This window comes from Opisthocomus hoazin, chromosome 11 (genome assembly GCF_030867145.1).
Source record: "Opisthocomus hoazin isolate bOpiHoa1 chromosome 11, bOpiHoa1.hap1, whole genome shotgun sequence".
Taxonomy (NCBI): domain Eukaryota; kingdom Metazoa; phylum Chordata; class Aves; order Opisthocomiformes; family Opisthocomidae; genus Opisthocomus; species Opisthocomus hoazin.
In genome coordinates, this window is record NC_134424.1 from 5,746,801 (window position 1) to 5,761,096 (window position 14,296).

Genomic DNA, 14,296 nt, shown 5'->3' on the forward strand with positions numbered 1-14,296 from the left:
TTGGATCCTAAGGAAGTAGATACTCTCAAGCTGGTAGCTGTCAGTTATAGATGAACCTGAACACACAGTCTCCAAAGCCAGTGCTGCCACCACAATGCCCTCAGGTGCAAGGTAAAGCCACAGTCTGCGTGGAAAGGACAAAAAAAAATGTATCCTGGGAATACATGGCAGACTCAGTACTGGTGTAAGAGCAGCTTGCGCTGCGGAAGAGTGTTTCATCACCATAAAAGGGGAGGGAACTAGTTAAGAAAATAGCAGATTTTAGAACCTGATGTATTTGAAGAAAGGTGTCAGTGGTGGTATGATCTCCTGGCATTGGGAAAGACTTTTTGTCTGCGGCCCATGGGGATCTGGGCTGCTGATGAAGAACTGCATCTGTTCAAAGTCTGCTTCACCAGGTGACCAAGAGCTGCCAATATCAAATGTAAATGTAGCTATGGGTGAGCAAATATTTATAAAATGCTTTGGTTACTTATAACAAGTCAGCTAGTGCCAAAAACTAAGAGATCCATTGAGAACACAAGCAAACAGCAGGGAAGTGACGGGACAAACAGGCCAAAGTGGTAGAAAATAGGCCTTAAATGGAGAATTAAATACTGTGACAATGGGCTATTTTGCCCACCATCCTCTCTGGTGAACCTGCAGATGATTCTGGGAAGGGATTGATGTATTCTTCAAAAGAGCGTGAGTCTGAAAGAGCTGTGCTGCCTTTTGTGTTTCCAGTGCTCATGCATCTCTAGGACTTTGCGACAGCCAAGATTTAGTGGGAGTAACAAAACCTGAGATGCATGAGATCTTCTCTGCCCCTGTTCACTGTCCTATCATCATCTTTTTTCACTCTCACAGAGCTTTACGTTAAACAAATAATATGCCCAACAGCCTGAAAACAGATATTTTTGCTAATTATAATAGCCCTGGGGTCTCTAATTTTATTTTTTCCTAGCTAGATCACAACATATGTTCACTGTCTCTCTTACAGATGGGGAAAATACAAGGATGTACACAGATCACTCACTATACAAAAGGCAGTACAAGGAAATGACCTTGTATTATCAAAGTCGTTAGCTAGTAATTGATACTTGCAATATGCCATCTTAGCTCTATATCTTTATTAGTTACTTGAATTTTTAGTGTATTTTAGTATATTAATTATTACAGTGAATCCCAAAGAGTGAAAGAAACATTCTCCAAAAGATGTACCAGGAAGACTTGCTACTGAGAAAAAGAAAAATATTTAGATCACGTCACGCAAAGTCGTATCTAAAGACTAGAAACTTCTGTGCTATGGCTATGTATGCTAAACAGCAACAGGAACACCCTGACATCTAAGATACTGTATCAGAAAACTTGCAAGTAGTTCTTGATGTCCAAGGCAGTTGTGTTCCTCAGCAAGAACTCCTAAGAGCTGAGAGGACACTGGGGAATCACTTGGAAAATATGACTTGCAGTTAAGCCCTTGATCAATCAGTGTAGCGAAAGGAGCGGTATCACTCTTCGGAAGTTAATTAGACACTAAGAGTAATACTCTAGAAAGCTTTGAGAGCAGATTGTGTAAAGACAGCTCCCAACATAAATCATTACTATACCTCAACTCTGAATTTCCATTAATTATTAAAACTTTCTAGGCAAGCTAAGCAGATATTCTAAGACGCATATTTCAGAAATTTCCACATGTTAAAAATTAAGTAACATTGAACAAGCTGGGCCAGGCGATGAGAGCCTTTGGAGGCCCCCATCACAATGTACTCTTGTCACTCATCATCGCCAAGGGCTGCATCAGGCTCCTTGCTGATGCACAGCGCAGCCCCAGATACAGCCAGCTCCTTCTGTGCAATGTCACTGCCCTATCCAACCGAGAAGTTTGAGTTTCTTTTCCATGTATTTGGGACAGACCTGGAGATATAGGGATATCTGAGGATGTTCAGAATTGCTCCCAAGTTCTTCAGGCAGCAGGGTTCTAGATCGTGACAGAAACTAAAGGAAATGGGAGGCAAAATAAAGGACTGGGCACAGGGAGGCTATGGAGAGCAGCTTGTGTGAACAACCAGGGCCTGGCTGGATGGTGGGAATGAGGCTCTTCCCTCATTCTTCACGTTTGCCTATGATGTTTTCCTTGGTTTTGTCATCAGACACAGAAAAAACAGATCTGGACCAAAGATGTAATTTGAATGAACCATCTTGGCGTTCTCAGATGTTGAGAGAAGTCAGACTTCACTGACCCTTGTCTTTGTTTCAGAGTTTAATTAGAAACAGAAGTCCACTAAAGTGCTCTCATTTGGGATGACTGCATTAAGCCCCACCTAAGTTCAACTCCCCAGTAAAGTGCTGGGAGCAAGGGTCTTGTTGCTGTTTTTAATTAGATTAATTATTTTCAGTACTTCCAGCTAAGACTAAGAAAAGTGCATCTTAAAATACTCTGAAAGAGATTTACATCAAACAAAGGTAGATATGTCTCATTCCTGAAGTAAAACAAAAGAAGAAAATGAAGGGATCTTATTTAGACATTGCAAAAACAAGGGAAGATAATGCCCCCACAGTTCTATTCTGTGGGGAGATATTTTATTTTTTTTACATTAAATACAAGAGTTGTTAACTTTATTTGTAAATAACATGTAGACTTGTCCTTTTGTTGGAACAGACTAAACAGAAAAAGATCGTTAATGAAAATGTTCAAAGGAATTGGAGGGAATGGCAGGCTTCAAACTTGCATGCGAAGCTTTCAATGTGATGAAATGTACCCAAATAAAGTGTCTCAATTTTTGATTATTCAAATCAAGATACTGCAATATTTTTGGACACTCAAGACTTTGAACTGTTTATTTCTTCATTTTCTTTCTATACTGCCTTTTTCCCCTGAGAAATCTAACAACTGAAATACAGCAACAGTGCAGAATATTTATCCGAGAAGACAAGCACTTAAAAGGGTTCAAAATTCCAGGTTCTCAAGAAGAAAAAGCAATAGGCTTTAAAACAAAATCTGCTGATACTCTGCTACTGTTTAGTGTTACAGATAAGAGAGACATCTTTTGCTTTCAAGAAGTAAGCATAGCTGAACATGAGAATTCGAATGCTTTTCATCTAAATTGCACAGCAGAGGAGACCTTTGCAAAAATACACAAATTCTCTTTTACCACCTAGGTAATATTTGAAAATACAGTCACAATTAGATTTGTAAAGAACTAATGACTATTTATGGAGAAAACCAGTTGAGAAAATACAACAGCCACAGTGAGCGGTTTGAAACATTTTAGGCAATGACATCAACGATATTTTCAATTGCAATTTTGGCAAAGATAGATGGCACTTTACAACTAAACCAAGAGAAAGAGCTGACCAGTCCCTAGAAGGCAGTGGATATCTGTCTGGTCAGAGAGATGCTGCTCAAGGTGAGAACCACAGCTAAGGAAACAGGTAAGTGGGGCCGTGGGTATGGAGGCTGGACTGCCTGGGTAACCCTTGTGAGGGTGAGAAAACAGAGGGTGTCTGTGCTGCGACCTCACAGACAAGCAGTTCTCTTCAAAGGAGATTTCACTCACGTCTGACAGATTTTTTCAGAATGGCCACATAGCTCCTGCTCCTCATATTTTCAGCAAAGCATTTGCAGTATTTGAAAAATTCTCTAAAACCCTGTCCCTGGGCTTTCCATGGTAAGACAGGCTGTCTTGCACAAATCCTTGCCTAAACCCAAGGTACGATTTGATCTAAAAATTAGTAGCTTCAGTTATATGATCACCTAGTATGTTAATGAAGCAGGGAGTAGAAATAAGGTTGCCTGAGCAACCTCAGTTCTGGCATCGCTTAATATCAGAGTACTTGGCTAAGCAATCAGAATAATTTTCTTTTAGTACCAAGTGGGTTTCTTGAACAGATCTAGAGAGCACACTGCCTTCATACACTACTGGGAACAAGGATACAAACATACATATCTCACTTCTGCTACCTCAGCAAACTTGGAAAGAATCTTCCAGCTTAGGGTCTGAGAACGTCCGCAGAGCAATGCAGCACATCTAAAGTGCTGCCTGAGCTGGCACCAGGGCAAGTTGTTCCCCAAGACAGGTCCAAAACACGTTTCCAGTCTGCTCTTTCTCTTCCCTGGTTTGCCTCACCATAAGCCAGTGGAACCTCGTAGAGCAGCAGAGCAGGCTTGGCCTGCGAGGGACCCATTGAAACTCCAGGGCAAATTTTAGTCTCCTTTGTATCCCTTGCATACTGTTCGGACTGATGACAATTTATTATCTATATTCAGGTCTAAGGTTGATTGCAGATATAATTTTGCTCTATTCTCATCTGCATGCTTTCTACGTATAGCACTACTGGTTAATTCCCTTCCAGCAACTTTGACAAATTCTCTTCAAGCTCAGGATGAAAAGAAATAAAAGGTGTCTTCAAAACAAAACAGGAAAAAAGAGCCCGTTTTAAATGAAAATATGAATTTGATACTATTTCACCTGTGACACACCTTCCCCACCCTCCTCCAGCCCATTACGTATTTGAATTTGATACTTAAAAATACAATGAATACGTAAAATAACTTTAAAACCTATGATTTTTTTTGAAGTATCATGCTACAATGAATCAGACAATTCTGCTCTTTCATTTACACTCCAGACAACTGCACTTTTTTCGTGAAATTCTATAGGATTTGAAAAGAAATGGTCCCAGTTTACAGTGATAGCACTACAAACAGTTCTAGTGTTTTCTATTAATTTTCGGTTGTATTGGTATTCTGTTCCAATTAGTCTCTGTTAGTGCTTCAAAGCTCAATCTTATCTGCAGATAACATCAAAGATGAGAGCTTCCAGTTTTAAATTTAGTTTGTAGTTATTTTAAAGATACAAAGGCGTCATTTGTGAATAGCTGATCAAATAGAATAAATACTTTTTTGTTTTGGCTCCAAAAGGGCCAGAAAACTATTTTTTCTTTTTGAAGCTTCATTTCTTTAGACATCAGACCTTATTTTCAGTGTGTTGAACTCCCAGAGCTCACATTGACTTCAGTTGCTTTTGTATGTGCTCAGGCAGGAAACATATTTCCTCTTCTACAAAACTTTGAGACTTCACAATTTTTCTCATTTCACTAGTCCAAATCCCAGAGCTTTACAAAGCATCTCACAGAAGCATTAGCAAGAAAGATCTCAAGTAACTCCCATAGCCACCAACCTATTCGTTCCTTTAGGACGAGTTCTTAACCTCTCCTGTTAGACCTGTTTCACTCCAGCTAGAAGCTAACGCGATCATTCAGAAGGAGCTTGACCTGAGGTTTCTTGTACCTCAGGGAGATCCTACCTAAGTGTTTACAAAGTTGTTGTTTTCTCTCTGCTGCTACCTTCTCTCTGTCCTGATAAGGATTTAAACAAAGGCAAACCTAGCAAAAGAACAAGAAGCTCATTTCAGTAGTGATTAGCTGAGAAATAGTAGCGCTGAGTTCAAGGCAGCTATAAGTTCCATTGACATCATCCTGAAATACGGTAGAGGTCTAATGTGGTCTTTTTCTCATAGCAGTAATTTAGACAAAACCCCTCCTTCTCAACTCTACACAGCACCTCCGAGAAGGCGACCACATTTCAGCCACTGTTGGGAATCAGCTTACTTACAAGCATGAAGCGAAAACACTTGAGTCAGTTTTCTCTCTGTGTGAAAAGCACAGTGCTTTCACTGACAGCCTGTCTGGGATAGTGCTGTTTAGGGAGGTGCTGTCAAGCTTTGCCGGTTAGCAAAGGAGTCCGTAAGTACTCAGATTCCTCTTCATTAAAAAATACTTGCCACTGGCTTTTTACGTATGGTGGAAGATTTAGCAAATCACTTGCACCTACCTGACTTGCAGACAGTGTTACATACAGTGTGATCTTGCTGTCAGCAATCCCAGTATGCACTCTGTACTTGCTGAAAACGTGAGGGATTTTTCTCTAAGGCCCCACGTATTTACTTATGCACACAGGTGTGTCATACTCATACTCCAGAAGCTGTCTCTGCGGTTTATCAAACCATAAAGAGCCAGAGATTAAAGGTATTCATGGATTCCTGTAAGGGAGCAAACTCTGGGGGCACATGTGCCAGCCGTGAAAGTGCTGTTCGGGAAATGTAAAGCTCCATTTCTGACCTACTCCAAATGCCGATTTTGCAGAGGCAAGTGATTTCCACAGGAATTCTGCAAACAACCACCAACCCAATCACAACAGGTTGGGGCTAACAAGGACTTTAGAGGACACGATAAGAGTTTGAAACAACCTTCACAAACCAGGGAAAAGGTATGGAGAGTATTGGGAAGAAGTTCAGGAAGTACACCTGCACAATCCTATGCTTAGGTAGGAAGAATCAGTTGGATAAAAAAAGAAAACAGCTGGTTATGTTACTGTGCTGTAGAACAGAATTTGGGGAACAGGGTGGATTATAAACCAAACATAAGGTAACAATTTCATGCTGTCATGAAAAAGACAAACATCATACTGGGAAGTATAGAGAGCAAGAAAGCTTGTGAAACCTGCCGGTAACCTCACTGCTCTGTCTCATGTGGGCAAAGCCTTAGGAGTGTGACCGCTTTTGGACACCACATTACCAGAAATGTGAAGTTCCAACAAAGATCGTAAGGTTGACAGTAGGCTAATGAATGTGATCTAAATGTAAGTGTTGGAAAAAAGCAGAGGAAACGTGATAGCATTCCTTTCTCTGCTGAAAGGATTGACACAAAGGGTTAGGAGACTCAGCTTTGCACAGCCAGAATGGAAAGGACAAGAGGCAAAGCACTGAATCTACAATGAAGGAAGAGTTAGACTAGACATCAAGAAAAGGTTTTGCAGTGGTTATCAGGATAGGAAAGCACTGGAGAAGACTGCCTGGAAAGGGCATGTACCTGGATGTCTTCATGGGACTTCAAGAACAGGTTATCTGAGTATTGGCAAGGAGGCACAAGTTGACCCTGCATTGAGCTAAACAAGGAGTAAATGGTCTCCTGAGATTCTTTAAAATTCCTATAAAAATATTCAACTAGAGCCTTGCAACAACCAGAGAGAGCCAGTTTCTAGACAGTAGTAATGAACAGTTGCAATGAAGATATGACCTTTATTTTTTGCACCTATTACACAAACCCCTGTACACTCTCATAGAAGTCTTGTAACTACTGTTGATCACACCCATCTGCCAAAGATTACATCACCTCCATGAGACAGTCACATTCCTGTCTCCCTTACACCACTATACCCTGTGATATAGCAACACTTACACCATTCAACTTGTTTTCCACCTCATCTTATCAAGTCTTTCCCACTTTTTGCTGTAATGCCCAAGAGGCTTTTAAATATTTGTCCATAAAGATCTCCTGCAGCAGTGTCGCTTGGCCTGGAGAGGTCCACCCAAGGGACCTGTTTCACCCGCCTTTCCAAATGTGCCAAACTGCCTTTAAAAGGGCAGACTGTCCCGTTACACACTGTATATCAATTTTTTGAAAAGCTCTTGGGTTTAAGGTACTTTCTACGCCAAAGCACCCACCTAAATTCCAGGGCCATGCAGAAGCATCCACAAAGACATCACACACAGAGGTAATGGAGAAATTGCCCTGTGATGGACAAAAAATGAAACAGCATGGGATCATTTTTTACTTGCAGCCAGGATATACAAAGGCACACATAGCTTGAATGTTACTATAAAACCATTACAAAGCCCAGGTTTTAATTTTGACTGGGACCTTCAAGAGGTTGCTGCTAGCAGGAGGGAAAATGGCCAAAGCGTACCGCTGCATTCAGAGGCCCTTTCCCATCTTGGATTGGGCTTTCCTGGCTCCAGGGTTAGAGGCTGTGTCTTTCTGCCTTCCCCATCCCAGCACCACACTATCATCATTTCAACTTAATTTCGCACTTGCCCTTTGTCCTCTTCCCCTAACATTGTCCCCATCATCACTTTTTAGCGCAGACTCCAAGTAACCTCCCCCCTGCCCTCCTGGAAGATGAAAGACACACAGTTTCTCTCTTTTCTTTACTGTTCAGTGGAAATATGGAGCATTCTTAATCTTGCTGGTTTGTGCGTCCTCTACATTATTAGTGACCTCTATGCTAACCTGCCTGTACAACCCTTTTCAAGCTTTTATTCCATCCTCCAGTCTAAACATATTCCCAGGCATTCAGCGACCTACAGTGACACGGAGTGGAAAAGTGAAATAAAGCCCCATGCCTCCCCTTGCAGGACAGAGTTATTGAGAAGTTATCTAGAGTATCTACAAGGCAGAGTGATGGGGAGAGTAAAATCCTACTGTCCTTGTACTGCTCGAAGCCTCTGCAGCATATAGATCATTTGTCAGTGCCAGTTTGAGGTAGTCTCTGTAAACTGGCTGTTTTGCATTTGAAGCACTCACAGGACATGATGGTTCGGCTAAAATACCATGCATTTTACATGTAATCGCCAGGATAATTTGGCTGTATATCTTGTTCCCACAACTTAATATTCTACCTACAGATGCATGATCAAGAAGAGATTCTTTAACTTTGACAGGGCACATCACATTATACTCACTTTATTATTGGAAATGATCACCCCAGGGTGCAAAAGGGAGCAAAGGCATAGTTTCATCATACTTTTTTTTTTCTTTAAAAAACACATTTACTGCAGCGTGGGGTATTCCAAAGCTACAGAGCGCCACTTGCCAGTGGACAAGTGGCTAAATTTTACCTGGATTGTGCAAGAAAGAAATAACAGCTTAATCTTATGCTGTGCTATGGAAAATTCACACTGGAAAAATGCAACTTCTAGGTACACAGTTCATATCCTCAAGTAAGAAGTCGCTGTAGGTAGTGAAACATAATGTCATAGATGCTGTACCCATGAATGTAACCAAAAACTCTCCTGGCTACTATGATGTATCCGCCCTTAGAATCTGGACAGGATCTGATGCTGGACTCCTGACCTAACATTAAGCGTACAAGGAAACCTTTACAGTTTTGATGCTTGCTAGGACCAAGAGCGAGGGTTTTTTTCCTCTGCTTTGATGGTTATTACAACTTATTATTCCTATTCTCCAACTCTGCAAAGACTTGAATGCACTCCCAGTTGAGCAGACCAGAAAAATATACTCTCAAATCTCAAGCAGCACTTGATACAGTACATTTATCTGGCAACTGATTGATATCACATCTATTTTGGCATTACAATTTTTTTTTTTTTTATCCTCCATATAAATGCCCTATTTCACAATCTGGAAGGAAAAGGAACAAGTGATGGCCCATAGCTATTTAATAGCTATAAAATAAAACCTATAAAATAAAAGTGAAATGAATTATCAAACCATAAACGAAAGTTCGGTGTTTAAAATGGGCCATGGCTTTAAAAATTCAATTATATCTTTAATAGAAACAAGTTTACTCAATACTTTAACGACCTTCTCTCATAATGTTTTTTCCCCTCCTTTTCAAAGCCTGGCATCACCGAGAATGCACGGCAAGCCTGCCTTTCCTTCAACTACTTTAAGATTGATTAGGAAACAGAAAAATTGATGCATTTATCCAAAATAATTAAATGAGGCAAAAAATAGCACACAGAAACATGCCTCAGTACAAAACTGGAGTTGATAGAGATTAAGAAAGGTTACATTTAATGTTCCCTGATTGAAAACATTAGGACCATTAACTGACTGTCACCAGTGGAGAATAGTGTAAACTGGAAACTCATTTAATGTTTTCTTAACTAGCTGGTGGGCTATTTCCTGAGGTTCAGGTTAGGTATCTGCTGCAGATCTGCATGCTGCCAACATGCAGAGGGGTCCTACAGGGCCTCTCAGCTGAGAACAGCGGATGAAGAGATCATCTCAGAACAGAAACCTGCATTATTTTTGTTGAAGCACAGATATAAAACCAGGTTTACGGTTGCTTGGTTTTGTCAAATTGGTATTGTCATGGTTTTGGAGTACACGTTTAGCAACCGGCTGTCAGGGATGTTGTTTTCTTGCACTCCTGGAGACAGAGTCTGGACTCACCCCTAGCTCCTGCTGGGAAAAAACCCCCTACGGACACGACTTCAGGGGCTGTTATTTCAAGCAACAGCAGCTTTCAGGGCCATGGTTTTGGAGGGGTGTTTCTTGTCTGTTTTATTTTCTGTGGAAGACATTAGGATTTTGACAAAAACAGGGAGGGGGTGCCAAATGAACTAGAGAAAGAATCTGGAAATGCCCCATATCTTCACTTCAAAGAGTGCTTCTGAAATGCATGGTAGCATCAGGTCCAAGTTGCAACCGGGTAGGTCTAAGCTGATCTGTGTGGATCTCAGCTGATTTTGTTAGGACTCACCAGGAGCTCTGTAGCCTGCCCTGACAAATCCAGCTGAAGAATCAGCACCACTGATAAATTTAAAGCACTGCAGGTGCAACAAAATGGAAAAAGTAGAGGAGTGTTTCTGGGAGAAAGAGGGGAACTGCAGCTGAAAATACATGATTCTTGAAGCTGCATCCAAGGGGAATGGAACAAAGATCTTAAAATATTACCCCTAGATGTTTCCCCCCCTGTGGTTGCAATTATTCCCAAAGTACCCTGCTTAAAATAGGTTTTCAAACCATGCAAGACTAATCATTGCAATTTGGAGATGTAAGTAGGCACTTACCATGCAATTCACAATTAGCTAAAGATGGTAGAAGAATCTCAGTCATGTTGGCACAGGAGATTTAAAAAAAGAAAGAAAACTTTTTTTTTCTTGTAAGAATGACATGTGATGGGAGAGCAGAGGAAGATAATTGTCATAACAAAGGGAATATGTTATTATTTATTGGCCACACTTAAGCACTGGGATCTTGGATTATAGTATCTCATGACAAATGCTGCTTGAAATTTTGTAAATATTGCTTGAAAGGTAAGATGACTGAGTAATTCTGAATGTGCTCTGCAACCAACAATTCAGTTCTGGGAAACAGTTACAGTTTCTGTTTGTCCTTTAGAAAAACTAAGACGTAACGTCTAAGCACCCTAAAATCTTGTTCTCTTTGGGCTTGACTCTACTCCTACTAGTATTAGAGCAATATTGCTGGTAACCATAGCAAGAGAATTTTTAAAGCCAACTTCAGTTTTTAGTGCCTTCAAGGTAGGGCGTAGTCCACACTGACACCCTGCCCTCTGTGCTGCTGACTACCGAGCCCACCCAGCACAAGGGCTGGGGACCCCTCAGCCTCCTCGCGATGGAAGCAATGACCACTCACCTCGGCAGACCTACCCTTCTGGGTCAGGGCAGGTTTCACCCCCTGAGCTCGGGAGGGTCACAGCACTCAGCTCTCCGCAGGATTAGACCTTCTCTTTGCCAAAGTGGCAGCTGGAAGTAGACATTTAGAGTCTAATTTCTACATCCTTCAGTATTTTAACTTACATTTAGCCAAAACATTGACACATTTATTTGAGTTGTTGCTATTAATTGCCTGGTTCTCTCTATTTTCTTCCTCCTCTTGCAGATTTACCAGGTTATGAACTGCAGTAATAACCTTTCTGAATCATTTTTTCTTTTTGAGAAGCTTTTGATTTTTTTTTTAATCACTCCACTAGTGCTGGGATGCTGATTACACCCCTCCTTCCCTACCCAGCTCTAGAAGTGCATGCAAACAAAAAGGGGAAAAAAAAAAAAAAAACCCTCAGCAATAAGTTGGCTGATTCTGGCAGCCAGACAAATCTCGCACCACACAGCAGGCAGGCAGAGAGTGCACTGCTCATCCTTTCGGTTTTGTCAGTGCATGGGAATGCTGGACATCACCACGCAGCGAGGGATTCGGCCGAAAGCACCACTCCTCCTCGGCATCTGAACCCTGCTGCTTTCACCCCCATTGGAAGATACAGGTAAAAACAGAGAAATGCTTTAGCTAACTGGATCCAGTGAAAATATAAAGCAGTTAGAAGAAGCCCGGACAGCCTAATCTTATTCCTAGCAGGCAATGGAAGTAAACCACAGTGTACGGGGCTGATAGCTCCTGTGTACAGAATACCCTCAGGTACTGTAACTTGCATGTGATTCTTTGCATTACAGCAAATAAATTGTTGCAAGGGGCAGTAAAGATTTTTTTTTTTTTTATATACACTTTGTTCAAGTTGCCTTTATAAATATTTATCATTATTTACATAATTATACCTCTCTCTGACAGCAGGCTTTACAGCAACTTTGAACCACAACAAACAGGCAGACTGGATGCCCCCGTTTTAGCTGGACCGTGTCTATTCTGTGTTATATATACATCTATTACCAGCATGCTATGAGCATATCACTCGTTCATTTCATAATGTAATTTATAGTTACATTACAAAAGAATCCATCTACAAACAGCAACTATGTAATATTGATAAAGCATTTAGGAATGGAACATAAATTTAATGACTGAGGTATTACATAGTATCAATAATCTGCAGAAAAAAATGTGTCTGCGTAAATAATCACAATTTACTGTAGCAGCAACCTAAACAGAAAACATATTTCTCTTTATCAGAAACTTTCTTTAGAAGAACTTGACATCCCAAATTTCTTTCTTCCCCCACAGATGTCAGAAGCCGAGACAGACAAGGTAAAAATCAAACCAGCACAGAGTGTTGAACATGACAAGCAAAATCTTTCTTGGCTAAAGAAAGGTAAGTTACATTGCTGACTTATTAGTTAATGGTTTGTGTTCAGAGATATTTCTCATTTATTAAAAATGCTTTTTTGAAGAAAAAGGCATAGGAGTACTTTACAGGCTTAAATAAGGCCAGGTATTTCTACCACACAAATTCCGTAGCTTGCCTTCTAAGAAACATAAATGTACATTTGCTTATGGTACAGAAAGGCCTAAATTACCAAATTTTAAAGGAACCTGAAAGCTCATTTTTTCTAATATCCTTGCGTTCCTGGGAAGTTTTATTTGACCTAAACTATAAGCCACTAAGAAGTATGGACCGTCATCTTAATTCTGATGAAAAATTTTTATTAACTCAAGCTATTATTGAGGTGGATTAATATTTGTTTGGTTTTCTCAAGCACAAGTAAAGAGCAGCCCTGAACCTTTGGATTTGGCAGCGTGTTATCCTAGAATAAAGTAGCATTAGTTGACAGCGGTTTATGAAATACAGACTCTCAGTAGTAGAGGTTATAAAAAAGTATAGGAGACTTTTCCAGTTTTAGAGGCTGTAAAATGACAGGTATTAAGTAAATCTTTTCTATCAAATACTAGTATTTCAAATACTACTTTCAATTAGTTCAACTATTTAGAAGACAGACATGCAATTGTAAAGGTTTTCATATCGTATGTGCCTGTACGCGTAAAGAAGAAAGGTTCTTAGGATATATTTCTTGCTGGAAAAATTGATTTGCCAAGTTAGTACATAGCTTATTACATCTTTATATATGTTATTTGGTCATAGCAGAGATACTTTATTGTATTTCATACACATACTGAGTCTGTGGTTAGGTGCAAATTATGTTTTTTAATGAGAACAGTTATATTGTAATCCCAACAAAAGCATTTTAGGAAGACTCAACAAGTGACCTCATATTTTGAAAACATTCACTAGGAGTGTAGTGAGGAAAAGGCTCCTTTATAGCCACTATTATGTCATCTGTAAAAACTGCATCACTATTTTAAGCTCTTGTAGTTAACTGTACGTTAGATCGTTTGGCTGTAATAAAGTAGGCCTAAATTAATGTCTCTGCCTTGCAGTCCTCATTGCTTATGCAGCACTTCCGCAGAATGACAATCACACACCCGAGCAGAGCTGGCTGGCCACCATGCAGGCTTCTTTGGCTGGACACCCAAAATCCTCTGCTTGCAAGGTGTCAGCTAACTTCAGCAAAAACTCTGCAAGCAGAAGTTTTGCAGTTCGAGCATCACAGAGTGTGATAGAGCTGAGCGAGATCTGGGCCTGATCCTACAAGATAGCATTGCACTTCAGCTTGTAAACAGCAAACACGTAACTGAATTAAATATGTAGTCCATCAGAGTAGAGCACAGGAGACCTGCAACTTTACAAAAGGGCTATAAACGTCCAGAGGAATTTAACTGCTCCATGTCTCTGAGCAGGATAGGACCGATGGCATGGGCCCTCAGAGTCCCATTCAGGTTTTTATCCTCTTGTCCAGACCTACTCTAGTAGCCAGGTGCCATCTCCCACACCTGTATTTTCCCAAGTTCATTTCACTTTAGAGGTGCTAATGTTTTATTTCTCTGCTTCCTAAGGAGAGAGACCATCCAGAGTTGCTAGATCATTCGTAACATTTTGATTTTTTCATACTTGTAGAAGCTAATCGCTTTCAGAAAGAGCCAATCACTGTCTATTGGCGCCTCTTCTCTCTAACGTGCCACAGAGCAGAATTGGGCCTTG

General features: G+C 40.5%; 1 protein-coding gene across 4 annotated transcripts in view; it reads left to right on the forward strand.

The window, feature by feature from the left end:
- Positions 1 to 11,665: 11,665 nt before the first annotated feature.
- The window catches only part of MDFIC2 (MyoD family inhibitor domain containing 2), a 50,336-nt gene continuing 47,705 nt past the window's right edge, over positions 11,666 to 14,296 (forward strand). For 3 of the 4 annotated variants that reach the window (XM_075432710.1, XM_075432712.1, XM_075432713.1), the window contains exons 1-2: positions 11,666 to 11,791; positions 12,484 to 12,571. In XM_075432710.1, coding sequence (XP_075288825.1) covers positions 12,484 to 12,571 — 88 coding nt within the window. In that variant the 5' untranslated portion in view covers positions 11,666 to 11,791. Of the gene's footprint in view, positions 11,792 to 11,865; positions 11,944 to 12,483; positions 12,572 to 14,296 lie in introns of those variants that run through there. The other variant, XM_075432711.1, reaches the window with a different exon arrangement.